The sequence below is a fragment of the Pseudophryne corroboree genome, chromosome 12 (assembly GCF_028390025.1).
Source record: "Pseudophryne corroboree isolate aPseCor3 chromosome 12, aPseCor3.hap2, whole genome shotgun sequence".
NCBI classification, from domain to species: Eukaryota; Metazoa; Chordata; class Amphibia; order Anura; family Myobatrachidae; genus Pseudophryne; species Pseudophryne corroboree.
In genome coordinates this window covers 46,230,252-46,255,609 of record NC_086455.1, presented here as the reverse complement: position 1 = coordinate 46,255,609, position 25,358 = coordinate 46,230,252, and the positions used below count along the sequence as shown (strand labels likewise).

At 45.0% G+C, this 25,358-nt stretch overlaps 1 protein-coding gene across 1 annotated transcript in view; it reads left to right on the top strand.

Annotated features, from left to right (window-relative positions):
* The window catches only part of ASPG (asparaginase), a 162,820-nt gene that overhangs the window by 30,433 nt on the left and 107,029 nt on the right, over positions 1–25,358 (top strand). Inside the window, exons 2-4 of the mRNA XM_063947436.1 lie at positions 9,555–9,684; positions 16,277–16,388; positions 23,846–23,971. Of these exons, the coding sequence (XP_063803506.1) occupies positions 9,555–9,684; positions 16,277–16,388; positions 23,846–23,971 (368 nt within the window). The remainder of the gene's footprint in view (positions 1–9,554; positions 9,685–16,276; positions 16,389–23,845; positions 23,972–25,358) is intronic.

Sequence of the window (25,358 nt, the reverse complement as noted above, 5' to 3'; positions counted from 1 at the left end):
ACTCGTAAGGTAGGTCCATCATGGGCAGCACAACGTGGTGCTTCAGCAGAACAGATATGTAAGGCAGCCACATGGTCTTCCATTAACACATTCATTAGACATTATGCCGTTGATATCCTTTGCCTCCCAGGACGCTTAATTCATGCGAATGATTCTCCTGTCCAATCAGGAGCGTCCCCACCACTAAACTTGCTTTGGGACTTCCCAATGTGTCCTGTGGATACTCTGTGGATCCTGCAGGAGAAATATACGTTATGGCAAGAACTTACCGTTGATAACAGTACTTCTTCTAAGTCCACAGGTTCCACAGGGATCCCAACCTGACGCACCTGATTTTAGGGTCCTTTTACTCACTAACCTCTTCCCTCTTGTACGGAAGGGTGTGCGTGTGTGTTCTTCTCGCCTGATTAGTGCTCTACATGATGCTCCTGCCTTGAGCTTTGGAAAACAACTGATTTGCATGAGCCAGGAGGCGGGGATATATGAATGGGCCCGCTGCATGGTGGGAGGCTGAAAAGCTTTGACAGTTTGGTGCAAATCCGCTGTTGCTCCATCATATCCCAATATATCCTGTGGACTTAGGAGATATACCGTTTTTTTTTTTTTCCTTTCTACATAGAGTATTTGCTTTGAAACCATTGGGGATAGTATAGGAAGAGTTTATTAAGTTAAAACCTCATACATTAAGCTATTCCCCAGCAGTGTGTGCTGATTTACATGCTGTTATTTCCCCAACTTACAGGGTATAGTGTTAGGAAGCTGCACATACAGTGCACCGCATGCCAAGAAATAAAGTCCGTCTTCGTTCTGATTGGCTGCCAGTGATGGTAGCTAGGAGGCAAACAGAGGTGCTTCATGTTAGAAACTGTGAAGGAGGTCACCTGCTGCTCAGAACTAAGGGGGTAATTCTGAGTTGATCGCAGCAGCAAGTTTGTTAGCAATTGGGCAAAACCATGTGCACTGGAGTTGGGGTCAGATATAACATTTGCAGAGAGAGTTAGATTTGGGTGGGTCAATTTGTTTCTGTGCATGGTAAATACTGGCTGCTTTATTTTTACACTGCAATTTAGATTTCAGTTTGAACACACCCCACGCAAGTCTAAAGGTCCATACACACTTAACGATATAATGAGCGACGTCGCTCATTTTCCCCCTCCTTGAGCGACGTCGCTCATTATATCGTTAAGTGTGTATGCCGCCAGCGACGACCGATGCGCGGCCCCGCGGGTCGGCAACGATCGTCGCTGTCGGTAGGGCATGCATGAAGGATGTGGACTGTCGTCCACGACCTTCATGCAGGGCTGGCGGGGGCGTGACGTCACTGAGCGATATGAGCGGTCATATCGCTCAGTGCGTACAGGCGGCCGCCGACCAGCCGGCCCGGGAGGGGGAGACGTTAGACGATGTCGCTCACAGAGCGACATCGTCTAATGTGTATGGGCCTTAACTCTCTCTGGACATGTTTTATTGCCCCCCCTGCACTGCACATGGTTTTACCCAATTGCTAACAAAATTGCTGCGATCAACTCAGAATTAGGCCCTAAGGCTGTACATATACCTTAATTTCCATGTAGTGTTTTTTATTTATTAATATATTTATTTATTTTTTTAGTAGAAATACAGTTACAACTTTTTGTCTAGTAAAAAGGGGATTTTTTTTTCTCCAGATGTTCTGTATCCCAGCTACTGGGTAAAAGCTGCAGCCTGTCTATTGTTCAGTGTTTCTGTACCAAGTGATTGATCCCACACTCTTCTTCCTGTGCTGCTGTGTGTATAGTGTGTGTACAGTGAGATTAGACAGGATTTGTACACACACTGCCTGCTCTCAGTCTCCTCTGATGTTTCCAGTCCTGCACCAGTCTGATTCTTCTCCACAGCCAGTTGTTGGGCTGAATGACACTGTACAGTTGGCGTTTACTTTTCTGTCTGTGCGGAAGTTACTGTGGTCATAGTATTCTGCATGCAGGCACAATCTAGCAGGTCGCTCATTTCACCGCTGGGTGATATGAACCCCCCCACCCCAGCACACATCTCTCTCCCTGTGTATGGGGCTTCAGTGTGTCACCTTCTAGTATAGAATTATACAACTCTGCCAGAACACGGCAGCAGCACATTACTGCTGTAATAAAAGTAGGACTTACAGGGCCCTACACACTGGCAGATAACACTGCACGATATGAACGTTCTCGTTCATTAATGAACAAGAACTCGTTCATATTGTGCAGTGTGTAGGCACCAACGATGAATGATGCGCGGCCCCGCGCTCGTTATTCGTTGGTGACCCATTGCTTATGCATGCAGGCCAATATGGACGAGATTGCATGCATTGCTATGGCACCGGGTGACGGGGGCAGCGAAGAAACTTCACTCCCACCCGCCGCCACCGTATCAGCGGTCGGGCAGCTTGGCGGCGGGTTGGTCAGTTTGTAGGGCCCTTTAAAGCCGCAGGGCAATCTGGTTAAGAAGAAATCTGCCAGCACTAAGCTGGTCCAAAAAGCAACATTTTTTCTCTGACGTCCTAGTGGATGCTGGGAACTCCGTAAGGACCATGGGGAATAGCGGCTCCGCAGGAGACTGGGCACAACTAAAGAAAGCTTTAGGTCACCTGGTGTGCACTGGCTCCTCCCACTATGACCCTCCTCCAAGCCTCAGTTAGATTTTGTGCCCGGCCGAGGTTGGATGCACACTAGGGGCTCTCCTGAGCCCTTAGAAAGAAAGTATAGATTTAGGTTTTTTATTTTCAGTGAGACCTGCTGGCAACAGGCTCACTGCAGCGAGGGACTAAGGGGAGAAGAAGCGAACTCGCCTGCTTGCAGCCGGATTGGGCTTCTTAGGCTACTGGACACCATTAGCTCCAGAGGGATCGACCGCAGGCCCAGTCCTTGGTGTTCGGTCCCGGAGCCGCGCCGCCGTCCCCCTTACAGAGCCAGAAGCAAGAAGAGGTCCGGAAAATCGGCGGCAGAAGACATCAGTCTTCACCAAGGTAGCGCACAGCACTGCAGCTGTGCGCCATTGCTCCTCATGTACACCTCACACTCCGGTCACTGAGGGTGCAGGGCGCTGGGGGGGGGGGGGGCGCCCTGAGCAGCAATATTAACACCTTGGCTGGCAAAAATACCACAATATATAGCCCCAGAGGCTATATATGTGGTAAATACCCCTGCCAGAATCCAGAAAAAAGCGGAAGAAAAGTCCGCGAAAAAGGGGCGGAGCTATCTCCCTCAGACACACTGGCGCCATTTTCTCTTCACAGTGCAGCTGGAAGAAAGCTCCTCTGGCTCTCCCCTGTAGTTTTCAGGCTCAAAGGGTTAAAAAGAGAGGGGGGGCACTAAATTTAGGCGCAATATTATATATACAAGCAGCTATTGGGGAAATTTCACTCAGTTATAGTGTTAATCCCCACATTATATAGCGCTCTGGTGTGTGCTGGCATACTCTCTCTCTGTCTCCCCAAAGGGCTTTGTGGGGTCCTGTCCTCAGTCAGAGCATTCCCTGTGTGTGTGCGGTGTGTCGGTACAGCTGTGTCGACATGTTTAATGAGGAGGCTTATATGGTGACGGAGCAGATGCCGATAAATGTGATGTCGCCCCCTGTGGGGCCGACACCAGAGTGGATGGTTAGGTGAAAGGTATTAACCGACAGTGTCAACTCCTTACATAAAAGGGTGGATGACGTAACAGCTGTGGGACAGCCGGCTTCTCAGTCCGCGCCTGCCCAGGCGTCTCAAAGGCCATCAGGGGCTCAAACGCCCGCTCACTCAGATGGCAGACACAGATGTCGACACGGAGTCTGACTCCAGTGTTGACAAGGTTGAGACATATACACAATCCACTAGGAACATCCGTGACTTAATCCCGGCAATAAAAAATGTGTTACACATTTCTGACATTAACCCAAGTACCACTAAAAAAGGGTTTTATGTTTGGGGAGAAAAAGCAGGCAGTGTTTTGTTCCCCCATCAGATGAATGAATGAAGTGTGTGAAAAGCGTGGGTTCCCCCCGATAAGAAACTGGTCATTTCTAAAAAGTTACTGATGGCGTACCCTTTCCCGCCAGAGGATAAGTTACGCTGGGAGATATCCCCTAGGGTGGATAAGGCGCTCACACGGTTGTCAAAAAAGGTGGCACTGCCGTTTTAGGAACGGCCACTTTGAAGGTACCTGTTGATAAAAAGCAGGAGGCTATCCTGAAGTCTGTATTTACACACTCAGGTACTAGACTGAGACCTGCAGATCGTGCTGCTGCAGCGTGGTCGGTGACCCTGTCACACATGAGAACATATTAAAGACGTCGTCTTATATATGAGGGATGCACAGAGGGATATTTTGCCGGCTGGCATCCAAAATGAATGTAATGACCATTCTGTCAGGAGGGTATTAGAGACCTGTCACTGGACAGGTGATGCTGACTTTAAAAGGCGCATAGAGACTCTGCCTTATAAGGGTGAGGAATTATTTGGGGATGGTCTCTGGGACCTCGTATCCATTACCTCAGGTTTCCTCACAGACTAAGAAAGCACTGTATTATCAGGTACAGTCCTTTCGGCTTCAGTAAAGCAAGCGGGTCAAAGGCGCTTCCTTTCTGTACAGAGACATGGGGAGAGGGAAAAAGCTGCACCAGTCAGCCTGTTCCCAGAATCAAAATTCTTCTCTCTCTTCCTCTGAGTCCACAGCATGACGCGGGGGCTCCACAGGTGTAGCCAGGTACGGTGGGGGGCCGTCTCAAAAATTTCAGCGATCAGTGGGCTCGCTCACAGGTGGATCCCTGTTTCATTCAAGTAGTATTTCAGGGGTACAAGCTGGAATTCGAGATGTCTTCCCCCCGCCGTTTCCTCAAATATGCCTTGCCGACAACTCCCTCAGGCAGGGAGGCTGCGCTAGAGGCAATTAATAAGCTGTATTCCCAGCAGGTAATACTCAAGGTGCCCCTACTTCAACAAGGACGGGGTTACTATTCCACACGGTTTGGGGTACCGGAACCGCATGGTTCGGTGTGACCCATTTTATATTTAAAATCCTTGAACACATACATAAAAAAATTCAAGTTCAAGATGGAATCGTTCAGGGCGGTTATTGCAAGCCTGGACGAGGGGGATTACATGGTATCCCGGGACATCAAGGATGCTTACCTGCATGTCCCCATTTACCATCCTCGCCAGGAGTACCTCAGATTTGTAGTACAGGATTACCATTACCAAGTCCAGACACTGCCGTTTGGACTGTACATGGCACCGAGGGTGTTTACCAAGGTAATGGCCGAAATGATGATACTCCTTCGAAAAAAGGGAGTTTTAATTATCCCGTACTTGGACAATCTCCTTATAAGGGCAAGGTCCAAGGAGCAGTTGCTAGTCGGGGTAGCACTATTTTGGAAAGTGCTACAACAGCACGGTTGGATTCTAAACAGTCCAAAGTCACAGCTGGTTCCTACGACACGTCTACTGTTCCTGGGGATGGTTTCTGGACACAGAACAGAAATAAGTGTTTCTCCCGGAGGAGAAAGCCAAGGAGCTGTCATCTCTAGTCAGAGACCTCCTGAAGCCAAAACAGGTATCGGTGCATCATTGCACGCGAGTCCTGGGGAAAAAATGGTAGCTTCCTACGAAGCAATCCCATTCGGCAGGTTCCATGCAAGAACTTTTTTAGTGGGACCTGTTGGACAAGTGGTCCGGATCACAGCTTCAGATGCATCGGCTGATAACCCTGTCTTCAAGGACCAGGGTATCTCTACTGTGGTGGCATCTTCAAGAGGGCCGCAGGTTCGGCATACAGGACTAGGTCCTAGTGACCATGGATGCCAGCCTTTGAGGCTGGGGGGCAGTCACACAGGGAAAAAACTTCCAGGGACTTGGTCAAGTCATTACAATGCCCTGAGTCAGGCAAGGCCTCTGCTTCAAAACCAGCCGGTACTGATCCAATCGGACAACATCACGGCAGTCGCCCATGTAAACCAACGGGGCGGCACAAGAAGCAGGATGGCGATGGCAGAAGCCACAAGGATTCTCCTATGGGCGGAAAATCATGTGTTAACACTGTCAGCAGTGTTCATTCCCGGAGTGGACGACTGGGAAGCAGATCTTCTCAGCGGACACGACCTCCTCCCGGGAGAGTGGGGATTTCATCCAGAAGTCTTCCAAAGGATTGTACACCATTGGGAAAGGCCACAGGTGGACATGATGGCGTCCCGCCTCAACAAAAAGCTATAAAAGATATTGCGCGAGGTCAAAGGACCCTCAGGCGATAGCTGTGGACGCTCTGGTAACACCGTGGGTGTACCAGTCGGTTTATGTGTTCCTCCCTCTGCCTCTCATACAAAAGGTACTGAGAATAATAGGAAGGCGAGGAGTAAGAACGATACTCGTGGTTCCGGATTGGCCAAGAAGAGCTTGGTACCCAGAACTTCAAGAAATTATATCAGAGGACCCATGGCCTCTGCCGCTCAGACAGGACCTGCGGCAGCAGGGGCCCTGTCTGTTCCAAGACTTACCGCGGCTACGTTTTGACGGCATGGCGGTTGAACGCCGGATCCTAAAGGAAAAGGGCATTCCGGAGGAAGTCATTCCTACGCTGATTCAAGCCAGGAAAGATGTAACTGCAAAACATTATCACCGCATATGGCGAAAATATGTTGCTTGGTGTGAGGCCAAAAAGGCCCCAACAGAGGAATTTCAACTAGGTCGATTTCTGCATTTCCTACAAGCAGGAGTGTCTATGGGCCTAAAATTAGGCTCCATTAAGGTACAGATCTCGGCTCTGTCGATTTTCTTCCAAAAAGAACTAGCTTCAGTACCTGAAGTTCAGACATTGTAAAAGGAGTGCTGCATATTCAGCCCCCGGTTGTGCCTCCAGTGGCACCTTGGGTTCTCAACGTGGTGTTGAGTTTCTTAAAATCACATTGGTGTGAGCCACTAAAAACCGTGGATCTAAAATATCTCACGCGGAAAGTGGTCATGTTATTGGCCTTGGCTTCGGCCAGGCGTGTATCAGAATTGGCGGCTTTGTCATATAAAAGTCCTTATCTGATTTTCCATATGGATAGGGCAGAATTGAGGACTCGTCCCCAGTTTCTCCCTAAGGTGATATCAGCTTTTCACTTGAACCAACTATTGTAGTGCCTGCGGCTACTAGGGACTTGGAGGATTCCAAGTTACTGGACGTAGTCAGGGCCTTGAAAAATTATGTTTCCAGGACGGCTAGAGTCAGGGGAACTGACTCGCTGTTTATCCTGTATGCACCCAGCAAACTGGGTGCTCCTGCTTCTAAGCAGACTATTGCTCGCTGGATTTGTAGCACAATTCAGCTGGCGGATTCTGCGGCTGGACTACCGCAGCCAAAATCTGTAAAAGCCCATTCCACAAGGAAGGTGGGCTCATCTTGGGCAGCTGCCCGAGGGGTCTCGGCTTTCCAACTTTGCCGAGCTGCAACTTGGTCAGGGGCAAACACGTTTGCTAAATTCTACAAAATTGATACCCTGGCTGAGGAGGACCTGGAGTTCTCTCATTCGGTGCTGCAGAGTCATCCGCACTCTCCCGCCCGTTTGGGAGCTTTGGTATAATCCCCATGGTCCTTACGGAGTTCCCAGCATCCACTCGGACGTCAGAGAAAATAAGATTTTACTCACCGGTAAATCTATTTCTCGTAGTCCGTAGTGGATGCTGGGCGCCCATCCCAAGTGCGGATTGTCTGCAATACTTGTATATAGTTATTGCCTAACTAAAGGGTTGTTGTTGAGCCATCTGTTGAGAGGCTCAGTTATATTCATACTGTTAACTGGGTATAGTATCACGAGTTATACGGTGTGATTGGTGTGGCTGGTATGAGTCTTACCCGGGATTCAAAATCCTTCCTTATTATGTCAGCTCGTCCGGGCACAGTGTCCTAACTGAGGCTTGGAGGAGGGTCATAGTGGGAGGAGCCAGTGCACACCAGGTGACCTAAAGCTTTCTTTAATTGTGCCCAGTCTCCTGCGGAGCCGCTATTCCCCATGGTCCTTACGGAGTTCCCAGCATCCACTACGGACTACGAGAAATAGATTTACCGGTGAGTAAAATCTTATTATTATTTTTTTGGGTGGGGAGGGGTGAAATTGTCTTAGTATCAATTGTCAAGCACAACAGAATATGCCTGTGCTATATAAGTAACTGATAGATAAATAAATAAATACCTTCCACCAATGAAGGAGAATGCCCATATTTAATAACTAGCTTTTGTCCATGGCTTCTTTTGCGTGGATGTCTGTTATTGCTTAGCAAACTAATTTTGCAAAGACTGTAGTGCCATCTAATATTGTGATGTATATTTTACACCTTGATCACAAAATTTCTTTGTAAAACAATATTTGCAGTTTGTCCTTCAGGGACTAACACAAAAAGATGCTCGGGGATACTAACACATGAGCAAGCCACATAAAGGTGACCATGGGTCCTGAGATCTATACCTGTAGCCCTGAGCATTTGCCCCTATGACTTGTTGATTGTCATCGCGAAGCATGCGCACACAGGAAACTGCAGGCGCTTGAATTGAGAAGGAAAATTGTTGGGGATAAGGGGTATACTGGTGCAAACACCAGTCTCGCATGGGCCGCATCCCGTTAGAATCTCTGCTTAATCAGGTTCCTCTGCAGAGCAGTCACTTTAAGTTGGGTTCCATTGCATAACTTGGGCAGTGTCAAGTTCTGCAGAAACCTGATCGGAACACCAACTTTCAGTGCACCGAATGTCAAGCGTCTGTTGTGTGTGTTTTTTTTGTGTGTGTTTTTTTTAATTTATTTGCTCCTCTCCCTGATGTAAAGATCATACATATTGGGCAGTACGGATGGTGTAATGGTTAGCATTACTGCCTCACAGTACTGAGGTCATGGGTTCCATTCCCACCATGGCCCTAACTGTCCGGAGTTTGTATATTCTCCCCGTGTTTGCGTGGGTTTCCTCCGGGTACTCCGGTGTCCTCCCACAATCCAAAAATATACTGGTAGGTTAATTGGCTCCCAACAAAATTAACCCTAGCGTGAATGTGTGTGTGTGTACATGTGGTAGGGAAATGCCTGAATTGTAGTACACTCTTAAGCTACACTTTCATCCCCATAGCTTTCTGTCCAAGCTGCCTCCAGCTGCCTGTTGAGGCGATAGGGTCACTTTGAGTGTACCTGTATTGCAAATATTTATATAAAAGCTTGCAATGTAAAGCGGTTATTCTTAAAGAAAAAAACACTTTAAACTTATGCTCCATCTCTTCATGCTGCTACTTAAGAAAATTTACTTGTTTACTTAAGGTGTTGGGTGAAGACCCTGTCGCACCATCTTATGTGGTCATTTGGAGCCGTTGGAAATGTGTCTGAAAGCTTCTCGGTAGCTTCTGCCAGTGAAATCCACTAAAAATCTGAGACCAAAACGTTAAAACTTCTAAAAACTGTCATCAGTTCATTCTAAAGACTCCCCCCACCACTCTGGGGAAGACTTTATTTGGAGTCTGGGGAATATGTGTTGTTGGATTGTCAATGCATTTTGGTGAGTGATATTATTACTTTCCTGGCTCTCATTATATTGTTTGTTCTAGTCTTGGCCCCTCAGGCACATGCGTTTGCGAAGGCCTTGAAGAAACTTCCTATCCTACATGATGAGATATACGCCCAGCAAACCAAGCTCTACGAATTCCTCGAATCCCCAGAAAACACCTTGGTTCTTCCGTAAGTAATTTGCTGTGTTGTGGTGGGTTTTTTTTTTGTCAAGGAATGCTAAAAAAAAAATTAGATGACACTAACTTGAAACATGTCCATTTACAGAGGTGTCCTCTTACACCTTTACTTCAGGTGCGCCAAATAGCCTCTCTTGGCATGCCACGGGTCTTGTGACTGATACCAGTGGCTATGACACTTCCGTTATGCTAAATCTGTGACTTTGCACATAGGTTAGACCAATTCCTTTGCTACACAAGCCACAGCCTAGTGTCTCTGGTCCACTGTGAGTGGCTTTATATCCAGCTACAGTGTGACTATGGGGGGGGGGGTGCAACTAGGTCTGTGTTTTTTTTTTTTTTGGTTGTTGCATAGGTGACAAGTTCAACAGGAGTGAGGCAGTTTTCGACGATTTTGAGTTTTTTTTTTTCATTTTTCCTTTTCACTAAAAAAAAAATAAAAAATGGAAAAGTCATTGGTGACAATTTCCCTTAAACTGGTGAAAACGGCCTTGATTGAATAGACGGGGGCAAAATCAATAGTTTCAGGATTACCAGAGCTAATTGTATACCCCCCCGTATGACTTCATACTTAGTGAAAAAAATATGCTGTGCTGTCCATGTTGGCGCATCTGTCTCGCCAGGCATTTTGCACCATATGGTATAAAGACACCAGGAGTAAGAGGACACATCTGTGTGACCATATTATTTATTTTTATTCACTGCTTACTAGGGCGGCCTCCACCTAAACTCCAGCTCATTGATACACTTATTCTCTTCCTCGGTTGTCCTGTTCCCTGAAGAAAGCAAAAGTGCAGTCACTAAAAAACAGTAATTTTAAGATCATAATATGATCAGAGTTCCTCTAAACAAAAAAAAAAAAGAGCGATGTGGACGTTACTTTTATATATTTGAGCCTGATCGTTCCTCCCGGACTCTGGTGAGCATTTTTATTTGACATCTCATCACCGATGTGTGTATCATTGGACACACTAGATCACATGACTGCGCATTATTTCACAATGATTGCACACTTCCCAGCGTAGCTGCACGCCTGCCCTTCTTCCAGCAGTCACACTGCCATCTGTAAACAACAGCATCACGAGCGGGGCACCACTGCCTTGCTGACAGATGTACACTCTTCTGACAGAGAAATTGCAATTATTTTATTCACTGTTATCCAGTAAATGTTTATTCATTAAAAATAATTCTGATTAAATAGCCTCTTCTGAACTATTGTTTTCCTCATATTCTGTACTGCTTCACCCTATTTCATCACAATAGTGGTAATTTTATAAGATGACACTCTTGGGTATGCGGTCAAGCCCTGATATACAGTGGTGCTTGAAAGTTTGTGAAGTAAAGAGAACCAAATGAGACAAAAAAATTAGAGGAAAATGATCCAATATTGGCGTATCTGTGAGTGGCAAAAGTATGTGAACCTTTACTTTCAGTATCTGGTGTGACCCCCTTGTGCAGCAATAACTGCATGTAAACGTTTCCGGTAATTGTTGATTAGTCCTGAACATCGGCTTGGAGGAATTTTACCCCATTTCTCCATACAAAACCGCCTCTGTTATGTTGGTGGATGTCCTCCCATGAACGGCTCGCTTCAGGTCCTTCCACAGCATTTCGATTGGATTAAGGTCAAGACTTTGACTTGGCCATTCCAAAAGTTAAAATGTATTCTTCTTTAGCCATTCTTTGGCTGAATGACGTGTGTGCTTTGGGTCATTGTCTTGCTGCATGACCCACGTTCTCTTGAGATGCAGCTCATGGAAAGAAGTCCTGACATTTTCCTTTAGAATATTCTGGTATAATTCAGAATTCATTGTCCCATCAATGATTGCAAGTCGTCCTGGGCCAGATGCAGCAAAACAGGCCCAAACCATGATACCACCACCACCACCACCACCACCAGCAGCATGTTTCACAGATGGTATGATGTTTTTATGCTGGAATGTTTTCCTTTCTCCAAACACAATGCTTCTCATTTAAACCAAAAAGCTCCATTTCAGACACAACTGTCCACAAAACATTGTTCCAGTAGCCTTCTGGCTTATCCAGGTGATATTTAGCAAACTGCAGATGGGCAGCAATGTTCTTTTTGGAGAGCAGCGGCTTTTTCTTTGCAATCCTGCCATGCACATCATTGTTCAGTGTCCTCCTGATTTTGGACTCCTAAACATTAATACCACTTTCACATCGCAAAAATAACCTGATATCGACCCGGCATGTTGACACGGGTCAGTGTGCGATGTGAAAGGGGCCGTGGAGAATTCCCGGGTCGCCTGACCCAGTTATTCAACCCGGGTAATAAGAAGGGTTATTCCCGGGTTGAATACTTGGTCAGTGGCAGCGTGAACTGGCTCCTTGGTCGATGGGACCCATTTACTACATAGGGAAAGGTGGCGCGGAGATGAGCTCACTCCCGCCCTGGCTCCGCCCACGCCGCTATGGCAACCGACCCGGCATATTGCCAGGTCGGGAAGCCAGCGCAGAGGCTCTAATGCCAGATCCCACCCGGGAAGGACCCAGAGATCTGAAAGGGGTATTACATTAGCTACTGTGAGAAAGGCCATCTGTTGCTTATAAGGTTACCTTTTGCTTCCTTTTTGACCTTGCAAACTATTAGACGCCTTGCTCTTGGCGTGATCTTTGTTGGTTGACCCCTCCTGGGGTTGGTAATAATGATCTGGGATTTCCTCCATTTGTGCACATTTTGTTTGACTGTTTGGTGGAGTCCAAACTCTTTAGAGATGGTTTTGTAACCTTTTCCAGCCTTATGAGCATCAACATCTCTTCTTCTGAGGTCCTCAGAAATCTCCTTTTGTTTGTGGTATGATACACTTCACATCAGGCTAGATTCCTGTTCTTTTTTAAAAGACAGGTTGTCCACTTACATCTGATTGTCATCCCATAGATTGAAAATATATGACTCTAATTTCACATTTAAAATATCTGCTACGCCTAAAGGTTCATAAACATTTACCACTCACAGATATGTGATACAGTGTATTGGATGATTTTTCTCAATAATAAAAAAAAATGTAAAAAAAGAGCGCACCTTAAAATTTTTTTTTTTCTACCCATCTCATTTGTTTGATTTTTCGTTCTCTTTATCTAGATTTAGGACTAGTGTGAAAATCCTGAGGTAGTTTTAGGCAAATTTCAGCAGCAATATAGAAGTTCACAAACTTTCTCTCTCTCTCTCTCTCTCTCTCTCTCTCTCTCTCTCTCTCTCTCTCTCTCTCTCTCTCTCTCTCTCGCTCTAAAATATATATATATATATATATATATATTTATTATTATTATATATATATATTTTTTTTTTTGAATAACAAAATGATAAAAGCGCCATATCCATGTCGGTGTGCAATGTATTCTTCAGAATTCAGTAAGGCACTTCATAATATGCATGTGTAGTGGTAGATGCTGAGTAAATTAATTTCACACCTAGGCTAATTTTTCCATTATTCATGTAATAAAATAATTTAATTTGCATACTAAGAGATTGTGGGAAAAGCGGTACTAAATCCTCTGTCTTTAGGGTCTGTCTAATGAGGCCTTTGTGCCAAACTTACTGGACCTTTGAGGTTACATAAGGCTTCTCGTCCTTGAAAGTCACAGAAAATGTATTCTGATGCGAAGCACAATTAATTACAAGCAAGTCTTGGGGGTTGTAGATCTATTCAGGTCCACTTGACTATCAATTGATGTGTTTCTCTGTATTGCTGTAATGATTTGCTTGGGGGGATAGCCAATTAGTGGAATTTCATTATAATACACTCTGTTGACGTTTGGTATGAAGAGTATACAGGCGGATATGTGTAACAACTGCAGTGTTGTGCACTTGTGTATCCTTTTGCAACTGTATAGTGTGTTTGGGTCAGTGCCGTAACTAGACATTTTAGCGCTGTGTGCAAGAAACAGCATCCGCGCCCCCCCATATTTAAAATATGGGCAGTGCGCGCCGCAGGCACAAGTCAAAAATCTAGGGGCGTAGCTTTGTGGGTAAAGGGCATGGCCACAGTTATACCAATCCATATTTCGCTGTACAGTAGTCTCCATTATTCAATTTATACCGCACAGTAGCGCCACTTACTTTACACAGAGGTAGAGCCCCTTCTACACATTTACACATCACACTAGGTAGAGCCTCTGTCACTCGTTACACCAGGTAGAGCCACTATCACACATCACGCCAGGTAGAGCCCCCTTTTATACATGGCAGGTAGAGTCCCCTGTTACACATTACAGCAGGTAGAGTCCCTTTTACACATTACGGCAGAGGGCTCCCCTTTTTACACATTACGGCAAGCAGGTTCCCCCCTTTTTACTAGAGATGAGCGGGTTCGGATTTAACGCCAGTTCGGTTTTATCCGGATTTTTTTTATTGGCTAGCCAAAACACGTGACATCCGTGAACCAATAAAATTATGTTTTGAGATCCGAATAAATCTGAGTAAAACCGAACCCGCTCATCTATACTTTATACACATTACGGCAAGCAGGGTCCCCCTTTTACACATTATGCACGCAGAGTCCCCTTTTACAAAGGGAGAGAGAGAGAGAGGCTTCATTGTCCAAATTTATTACACTTGCAGGGACTTGGGCAGACCTCAGACTGCACTCCTTCCTATGTTATCTGTTCACTGCACCTACTGTAACAGCGATAAAAAAAAAAAAAGTCTGATGGCTTGCTGGGAGTCTGACTTGTGTTCCAAGGATGCGGGGGTGAGACATGGCTAGAGGTCAGGCACGTTTTTACACAAACAGAAGATTCATTCAGAAATCCCCATCCACACTATAACAGAGATGAGAGATGCACTCCTCCATGTGGCTTACTTTACTTTAGATGAGGGCGGCAGCAGCATAGCCCGCTCCAGACCAGAATCCGGAAGTCCCTCTTCAGGGTAGACGCTGCAGGGGGAGGTGCATGGAGCAGAGCACACACAGGGGGAGAGATATAGGGGGACATGTACTAAGCAGTGATAAAAGTGGAGACGTGAGCCAGTGGAGAAGTGCCCATGGCAACCAAGAAGCTGCTCAGTATGCTTTTATAGTATGCAAATTATAATGTTATGTCAATGCTGATTGGTTGCCATGGGCAACTTCTCCACTGACTCACTTCTCCGCTTTTATCAGTGCTTAGTACATGTCCCCCTGACTCGGAGACTGCCCAGCGCAGCGCAGCCCGCTGTGATGCATAATAGAAGCGGTGCTTCCGGCAGAGAAGGAGTCGGGCGCAATTCTACTATTGTATATTACAGCGGGCAGGGGCGGACAAACGGTGTGATTGCGGACGGTGCACCCACAGGGCAAATGCGCTGTGTGCGAAGCACCGTCCGCACACACCTAGTTACGGCCCTGGGTGTTTGCTTTTATTATTCTAAAATCTCTAATTCCGAAGATATTTATTTATCATGCTCTGTTTATGTATAATTACTTGCTTTCATATTTTTCTGTCTGGGACAGAGTGGTTGGCTCTGTGGTAAGCATCACTGCCTCAGTCGTTAGTTAAAATCCTTGCTAATACACTATCTGTGTGGAGTTTGTTTGTTCTCTGTGTTTTATATGGGCTTGCTCTGGGTGCTGCAGGACTATAAGCTCCGCCTATGGCATTTTGACATCTTTTTTTTCATTATCCCAAATATACCACGATTAGACAACCTTTCTTAAGAAATATATACTACTTCAGAGCAATTTATTGAGCAACTCTGACCGTGACAGCACATATGGTCAGAGGATGCCTGGGCAAAGATTTTCAGCTTGGTGGCATTGATTCCGTGCTCTACTAACTGCGTATAGACCAAAAACACAAACCAAACAAAATACCTATTTATGTAATTTCTAAATACAATGTTACTAGGGCAGCTCAGTGATACTTGGCTGTCACAGCAGTACTGGCTCGAAACAGTCAGTGTTAACCAGCCGCTTTGCCTTAGAAGCCTCCTTTTTAAATATGTGATTGGGACGGGATCCGGTCTGAAGATCGACAGTGTCTAGGTCGACAATGTTTAGGTCGACCACTATAGGTCGACAGTCACTAGGTCGACATGGATGGAAGGTCGACAGGGTTTCTAGGTCGACATGTGCTCGGTCGACAGGTCTAAAGGTCGACATGAGTTTTTCACATTTTTTTTTTTTTTTTGGTGTGGATTTTTTCATACTTAACGATCCACGTGGACTACGATTGGAACGGTAAAGTGTGCCAAGCGGTAGCGGAGCGAAGGCACCATGCCCGAAGCATGGCGAGCGAAGCGACCTAGAAACCCTGTCGACCTTCCATCCATGTCGACCTATAGTGGTCGACCTAAACATTGTCGACCTAGACACTGTCGATTTGATGAACCACACCCATTGGGACAGCTTTGGCCTTTGACCAATAATATAATATTCAATTGTAAAAACAAAAAATGTAGTCACAACTTTTTTTAAAAATGGGACATAACTGTAAGATCCCTGGACATTAGGACATATGTATAAGAAGGGAGAAAGGAATGGTGGCTGTAGACATAAGCCATAGATGACACTTCAGTAGTCAATCTCTTTTATTATAGATCTCTAATATACATCTTTATTTTTCTATTACTACTTTTGCAGTCTCTCTAAACCGAATAAAAGGGTTGTGTATACAATTCTGGAGTATTCTCCTCTTCTCGACTCCTGTAATATGACAACCGATGACTGGGCCAAAATCGCCAAGGACATCCAGGTACATTACGGGTAACATATGTCCTTGCAAGTTCTCATTGTCCTACTCTATTGTTCTTTTATATTTACCAGTTGCAATTCATTTATAATAATAATGATGCACATGCAGAGTCTGTGTGTGCTGTATGCAGTTATCACTATCTATGTTATATATGCCTAACTGCACTTCCCTTCTTTTGTCCTCACCATTTGTTCTTAGAAAGACAAAATACAGATCTTGTGGTGTTCTGTCAATGGACTGGTCTAGTGCCCTATGCTTTTTAAAAAAAAAAAATATTATTATTTTTTTATAGTGCATCAGACATGTCCTGTAATATACTGTAGATGCATCAGCAGAAACTCTGACTGGGTGACAACTATGCAGGACCTCTAGATTCCAAAAAACCCGGGATTTTAAAGTATGTCTGAATACCGAGTTTTTGTATGTCTGAAAGGCACCAACCCAGGAACACGTTCCTGGGTCAGCGCCCCTGCTGTTCACCAGGTTTTACCCAGGACTTCCCGGATAGACAATCCGTGTATAGTGTGTAAGGTGCAAACCAGGATTTTACTCCCAGGTCGCACACTGCTAGGCTGTGCGGGCTGCCTGGAGGGGGCAGTGTCCATGATTGCAGGGAATCCATTTTACAGGGAGGGGGCTGTGGTCCATGTGTACGATTGGGATGTGTGCGTGTGTATGACATGCATGCAGCCTGGCAGCCCTGGTAGCCCTGGTTTGTAGAATGCCAGAGCAGACCCGGTTTATGTGGGAAAGGGGACGACTCCTGGAATTTCCCTGGTCTCGGGTGTAGCGTGAAAGGGGGTCTCCAGCAAAAATTTGGATTTTGCTGAAGTGAAAACCCTGGGTCTGAGCAGGTGAATTCCCGGGCTGTATGTCTGGAGTGGTATTGGTGTTATAGAGGCGCTTCACCTTCACAGAATTCTTTCCTTCTATTGTACAGAAAGTCTTGCTCATCTGTAGTCCTGCAGTAATGAATATAAACTCCTCTACCTGACCAAAATATTTTCCTGACCGGGGGGGGGGGAAACAAATGACCTATTCTGTAACCGTAAGTTCAGCCATAAGTGACAACTAGTACTAGTTTAAAAACAAACAAAACAACCTCAGGGTTCCGAAATCATTAACCCAGTGAGTGACTATAGCCAGTTAATTTGCGCAATATTACACCAAACTATATAATCTCAGAAAGGCTTCCACAACCTTTTGACCAACATCCAACACGAGTAAAGCTTTCCATTGCCAGTTCAACTCTGCCTGTTTTGTAGGAGGTCAACGCAGGTTCCCGTCTAGGTCGTGTTGGTTTTAGCAGTTTGGCTTATGCCACTCACGTTGTTAGATACCTACAGTTTACTCACTGTTTTTATAAAATGCTGCCTTTGACTTGGGGTCCTTTGTATGACTTTGGGGATCAAAAATGATAGGCCTATTGTGTTCCTTAATGGACCTTTGCCAACCATATGGGTCACCTCATCCCTCCAATGGAGATTAATCAGGCAGGCATCTGCTAATACTCAGAGTTTTTGGTCTTGCTGAAGTAGTTTTGAATACCTGAGAAGACTTGAGGGTCTATATACTAGGCTTTGGCTGGAGATAAAGTGGACGGAGATAAAGTACCAGACAGTCGGCTCCTGTCATTTTTCAAATCCAGCCTGTGACATGGCAGTTAGGCACTGATTGGCTGGTACTTTATCTCTGTCCACTTTATTTCCATCCAAGGATTAGTAAATAGACCCCTTAGTTTTGCTCTTTATTAGAAGCAGTAAAAGTGTTTGATAGACTACACTGGTTGTATATGAAAGAGTTATTTTCTGCTTTGGCTTCCAGTGTTAGATCCTTGCTTTGATTCTGGCTTTATATGGACAGTACTCTGCGAGAGTGTTTAGTAATGGCTTCATGTCTGACTCCTTTCCTTGTAAGGAATGTTACCAGACAAGGATGCCCACTTTCCCCCACAATCTTCGTATTGGAGACAGAACCCTTGGCAGGTAGTAGAACTTTGCTAGGGAATCCAGAGAGTTTGCATCGCAGGGATTCTTCACAAAATGTTTATTTGATGATGATATCTTATTTGTTTTCCAGCCAGAGACCTCATTGTTGGTTTTTTTCCCCATCAGATTATTGACCAATATAGCTGGCCCTCCTCCTTCAACCTTAGCACAAGTAAATGTGAGGCCCTCTCTATAAACCTATCTACTACCACTGGAAGTAGACTGCATCTGGAGTTGCTCTAAAATTCCCATTCGATTTTAACCTTCTTTTGAGACTACCATCTAATATGAAACTGACTGATTTTGCAAAGTCCTCGATTCTGGTTGGAACTCCTTAGGGCATATAAAATGTTTCTGTTACCCAAACTTACGTGTTCTGCACAATTCCATATCCAGTGCCCAAATGACATATTGAGATATATGTCTTGAAAAAGTGCTTACCCAAATGGTTCTCTCAAGCTGATGTGGGGGTTTAGCCTGTCCACACCTCCCTAACCATCATGAAGCATCTATTTTGACCGAACTTTGAGATTTGGGTTTAATTTTGGAATGTAAGACCAGAATAAATAGAGATGTCGCTTAGCTGATCTATTGTGGAAACAATTGAATTTTATGATTCCCTCCATTCTTTTCAGTTCCTTAGCAAACCGGTTTTCCCGATTCAGATTCAACTCCAGATTCGCCATTGTTTTATGGGTGTAGTCACTCGACAGGACCCCAATCCATGATCCAGGCCCTGCCTATTTCTTTATTCCCAGGACTAACTTCAGGAGAGTGCAGGGCTGGCATTTCTTTCTGGTATTACCAATCCTTGCTATTGGGCCTCAGCTCTAAAGCCCCATCGCAGACCCACAGGGAACTTGATCTTAACAGATCACTTTCCGACACCCAATGGGAACTTAATAATACTACTGCATATAAACGTGCCTGGCCACTATGAAATGCAGCTTAGTCTTTTACCACCTTTATCTTAACCCCCCCCCCCCTCCCCAGAGGAGTTTCCTAAGATGTAGCCCACTTAGTCTATATCATGCTGGTGTAACTGCTCTGAAATGATCCATGTCACTCATGTCTTCATGTCTTCTGGTCATGCATGGCTTACTCCAGCCTTTTTTGGTCAGAGGTCTTTTAGTTGGTGAAAAAAAGTTTCAGCTTGGACTTTACCCCTACTCCTGAAGTGAACTCTATTTATATCCCGCTTCAATTCCCCAAACATTAGATAAATCTTAAGCCACATACTCATAGGTGTGCGTAGGGGGGGTGCCTGGTGCGCACAGGCACCCCCTAATGTCCGGCACCCTGATCTCACATGCCTGATGCAGCGATCGCCGAGCATTCTGATCACTGTCCCCTCTGCGCTGCACCCTGTCAGGAGTGCATTACTGACCGGACACCTGGGTTAATCAAGGGTGCCACTGCCACCGGCTTTCAAACTCCCGGCTCCACCTCCATGTACAAAACAAAACAGCGTGGCGTGATGTGATTACATCACCCGCAACATGCCTACGTCTCTCCTTCTATGCTATGCCAACGCCAGCCACTGATGAGGATCAGCATGCAGCCAGCATTCCTCTTAGGAAGACAAATTCAATACTGGCAGGCGGTCTGCAGCAGCATTGACACGTCACTCGTTTTTCCAGCAGCAGCAGTACTGGTCTGCGACTGTCAGTGTCAGTGAGTGACTGACTTGTAAGTAAGTTGCTGCAGCTTGCAGTGGAAAGAGAGGGGGAGCCAGACCAGGCTGAGGAGGAGCACTGTAATTGCAATGAGTGCCATCAGGGGTGTTTGTTTGGTGCACACCACAACATCTGACAATGTACCTGCTTTATTAGGATTGGTACAAGGGTGGATTTTTTATATTGCGTTGACCGTCAATAGATGTGTTAGACACATCCAAAAGGTGGTGCTAGACACACCCCTCCGACGGTGCACCCCCTAATAAAATGTGCTGCGCACGCCTATGCACATACTCATTGTGACCCGTGCCTCTTTAGCACACAACTGTGAAAGTGCATTTCACCCCACTATGGCTAAAGCTCACTGTCACTTTGACATGGAGACGGACGAATCGTACAGGGAACATGGTCTGGGACGATGTTCCCTGTTCGATTTGGGCCTCCTCTGCCTATGATCCAGATGACATGACTACACCAGTGACAGAGAGATCCTCTACTCCTCTACCCCTTCACCATTTAGTAGTCTCCATGAAGCTCCACAGAACTAACATTGGTTATTCCCGGGTTGATTGTGCCAGTCCTTGGAATGTAATGAGATATATATATATATATTTTTCCTACCCACCTGTACTCCTTTTTTTTTTCCATTGCTGTCTCCCTTTATTTTTCTTAATGTATGCCCCCCCCCCCCTTTATTTAAAGGGGGGAAAAATCATGTGACCACTTTTCTGAGCAGTTCCATGCAAGATACGCTACACAGACTGTAGTTGTACTTGTTTTGCGTCAGCCCCCAAAGCATGCACTCTGGTCTGTTCTTTCTAAAAACTTTGTTATGAAGGTTGCAGTAACATGTATTTTTGGTATTAGGACACTGGAGGGAGCTGTGGTTTCAGAATAGTACATTACAAGTACATGACTGACTGGTGTTACTAATATACAGTCATCACCATATCTGTAAAGTACTACTAACGAAAATGAGTGAATACACATAACAATGTTTGTTTTTCTTTACTGCTTTAAGTGAGAATAGAGTTACTGTAATGAGCTATTTTTTTTATTTTATTTATTTTTTATAATTTTTCCCCATTTAAAAATCTTACCTCTTGGATATGACACGCACTTTAAAAAATGCAAATCTTGTATAATATTCATTTGTTTATTTTATTTGAACACTGTTTATTCTTTTATTATAAAGTGCTAAATTGTTATGCAAGTTATGTCTTTTTTTTATTTGTTTTGCGCTTTACATTTCTGTTTGTGTACATCACCCCATCTTTATGGAATGATCTTGTTTACCAGAAAAACGTATGTAAAGTACGAGTTGGGGCTCCCATCATTTTGCTTTCTTAAACTGCCAATTATATTCCCTGTTTAAACACGTTATATGAGATCATTATTTTGAGCCATAGAAGTGGGTGTGACTTTTTTTTATTTTTTTTACTGAATACTCAACAGAAGCCAGATTGAGCAACTTTAGTAATGAACTCCTTATCTACTTGTGAACTTCAGAATCCAGCCAACCTGTATCTGTTTAGTACAGGTTGAGTCTCCCTTATCCAAAATGCTTGGGACCAGAGGTATTTTGGATATGGGATTTTTCCGTATTTTGGAATAATTGCATACCATAATGAGATATCATGGTGATGGGACCTAAATCTAAGCACAGAATGCATTTATGTTACATATACACCTTATACACACAGCCTGAAGGTAATTTTAGCCAATATTTTTTATAACTTTGTGCATTAAACAAAGTGTGTCTACATTCACACAATTCATTTATGTTTCATATACACCTTATACACACAGCCTGAAGGTCATTTAATACAATCTTTTTAATAACTTTGTGTATTAAACAAAGTTTGTGTACATTGAGCCATCAAAAAACAAAGGTTTCACTATCTCACTCTCCCTCAAAAAAGTCTGTATTTTGGAATATTCCGTATTTCGGAATATTTGGATATGGGATACTCAACCTGTATTACAAACAAAAAATGTAGTCAACAAATAGCCAGGACTATTACTGCTGTGTTTTCACTCTGTGAGACAAAGTTGGAATTCTGCAAAAATTGTTTAAACTTAAAGCAGATTCAATTCGTTGCACATATTTCAGACTATTACAGTAGGTAGAAAGTTGTTTAAAATAAAATATATACTGTATACATTTTTACTACTGTACATGGACATCCTGCGGAGTGTCAAATATTGGAACCTCACCGCTAATAAACATTTGTATAACAAGTGTTTTGATATGGATTAAATAATAGACAATGGAGTGAACACAATTGTATCTTTCTTAAAGTGCAGGTATACATATCAGATCCTAGAAACTATAATTTGATGTGTTGTCATAGTCACTGGCTTTTTTTTTCTTTTGAATATTGTGTGTGCTTAATTACATAAATGCTTTGGGATGACTACAGCAGCTGTAAACCACTAGTAAAATGCATATCAAACACCCTTGCATCCTTTACAGTAACTCCCTATTAATTCCCATCATTTTGGATTGAGATGTGTAACCAGCACATTGAAGTCTAAAGCTGCCGTCTGTCGAAAATACGTCAGTTTTCGTCTTTTGTAGGTCGGAAGGAATTCGACTTGTCGAAAAGCACGTGGATCGGCGGAATAGCTGCCGATCCACGTGCTTCTGTTTTGGCCCCCTTTTCGACCATCTCAATCCAACTTTAAAAAAAGTCTGATTGAGGCCATGAGACGGGGGAGCGGGGCGGCGGGCTGCAGGGCACTACCTCTGATGGGCGCCCCCCAGCCAGGCTCATCTCTTTCGGCAGCGCACCCAGGCCGCCGCCGCTGACAGGTCCCTCACCGCCGCTGACAGCTCCCCCTGCCGCCTGACAAGTTCCCCCAGCCGCTGCATATGCCTCCCCCGGGCGCCGCTGATAGGTCCTCCGGCTGCCGCTGACTGGTCCCCATGGCCACCTGACAGGTACCCCCAGCCGCTGCAGATACCTCTCCCTGGCCGCAGCTGACGTGTCCCCTCCCCCGGCTGCCTGACAGGTCCCCTGTGATAGCTCCCCCCTGGCGCTGCTGACAGCTGCAGCCGGTAGCAGCAGCAGGACGGGACACCGTGAGCGGACAAATCAGACAGTCGGATTTGCCCGCTTATTTGAATAGGGTTTGACGGATCCATTCCGACAAATGCATGTCGGAATGGATCTGACTATAATTGAATATACCCCATAGGGGGATATTGAATTGTTCGAAAAGTCGGTTGGGTGCCTGTTTTTTCCTGTCTATTAGAAAAAACAGACACCCAATTGATTTGTCAAACAATTGAATTACCCCCCCCCCCCTCCCCCCTTCCCTTAGGTGTGATGTTCAGTTACACTACATGGCCAAAATTTTGTGTTAACCCTAATAGCTCTCGGCTGAATTTTCTTCAGATCTAGGAAGAGCACTGCGGGAAGCTTCAGCCTGAATTGACTGATAAAAGGGAGCATTAGCCTGCACCTGCCTGCATTCTGTATTCCCTGTAAAATTCTGTGTAACGTGTATACTGAAGTTGCTTCTAAATGATATCCCATTTCTTTTATTCCCAAAATAAACCCCCCCCCCCCCATAAAAAAAAAAAAAAAAACTAGCTGTGTATGGTAAAGAAACCCCTTCATTCTTGTTGTTGTTTGTCATATTAGAAATATTTGGTTGAAATGCCGTGAATGTTGCTTGGCTAATAACCGGGGCTTGTGGTGCTGGCCTTGTGGTAATAGAATGGGAATGGAATTCTCTCTCCTCTTCTGCACTCTGACCATTTGCGTCTGAACTCTGTTTCCTCTAGAAAAATTACGAGCATTACGATGGCTTCGTCATCCTACATGGGACAGACACGATGGCGTACACTGCATCTGCGCTGTCATTTATGTGTGAGAATTTGGGCAAAACCATTGTGCTCACCGGTTCCCAGGTATGTTAAAAAAAAAAAAAAAGTCTACTCAATTTGTAAACATTCAGCATAATAATGTATTGTAAGTATACCATCCCGTTACCCAAAAACCTTCTCTCCATATGTTATTATAGGACATTTCGTAAAAACGCTTATATCAGTGACTGTATAGAAAATAAAATTGTTGGTCTGAGTAAGACCTGAATCGCTGCTAGTACAGTTTAGGGAATGAGACAGCGCTGTATGCTGAGCATTTGGTCTGTGTGCTGTGCTGTACCATTATATGCTGGTTGTTAGGCTTTATGCTATGTTAGTATTCTGTTCGTTACATGGGATTGTGTATGGGATCCTGACAGTCGGGTTGGCCACGGCAAAAATACAGACAGCCAGCACCGTAACTAGGTGTGTGCCGGAGTGGCCTTGCGCATATGCGCTGTGGGCGCAGGACTGGCTGGCAGTAACTGCAGGGCCGCACTGTGCTTTTTCTTTTAATAAGCTGCTCCAGCCCTGCCGCCGCTAGCTGCAGCGCTGCCCGCAGTAATGTATGTAGCTGTGCACTCAGCCCCGTCTCTGCTGGGCACACCACTACGTGCATTACATACATTACTGCAGGCAGCGCTGCTGCTGCATGCCCGCATTCTCCGCCCTCCTCCCGGCTCACTCATCCACCGCCGGCCACAACTCGAGCCTCCACCTCCTCCTTCAACAGGATGACCGGGTTCCATGGTCCCTCATTGAGAAGCAAGCTCCCTCTTCCCTGCAAGTTAAAAACACACACATACTGCTGTCTCGCTCTTTCGCCCTGACGCAGTGTGCACAAGTAGTAGCACTTGCTGACAGCGGTATCCCAACTGTCATAATCCAAAAACATTTTGGTAAGTACTGTTACCCATATTCCCCCTCGCCCTAACCTCAACCTCCCTCAACCTAACCCTAACCTCCCTCCTCCCACCCCCCTCTATCAGCATCCTGACTCACTGCATGAATGCCTACAAGAAATAGCCACACTTGCTAATGCATAGCCCCAGCCTTACATTTTTTCCTACAACTAGTAAACTTGTTTAATTTATTTTAAATTACTGGCTATACCTGAAATTAAATGATAAATAAAATGACACAGACCCGTTCTTACTCTAATGGTGATTATTCTCCTCATTCCTTTGTACATAGTGGTGCTTTTTAATTGTCCTTCAAATTCTCTGAATTTGACAGTATCTACATAGAACAGGTTAAAAACGTTCTCCAACCTCCTTATTATGCTGTGCAGTGCATGGGTGGAGTGGACATCTGAGGGCAAATGAATGAAATGGTTATAAACTGCTAAACTTATGTCGTCTAATGTATTGCCTTGAGTTATGAATGAGTAAATGTGGGATCTATTTACTAAGCCTGGGATGGAGGTAAAGTG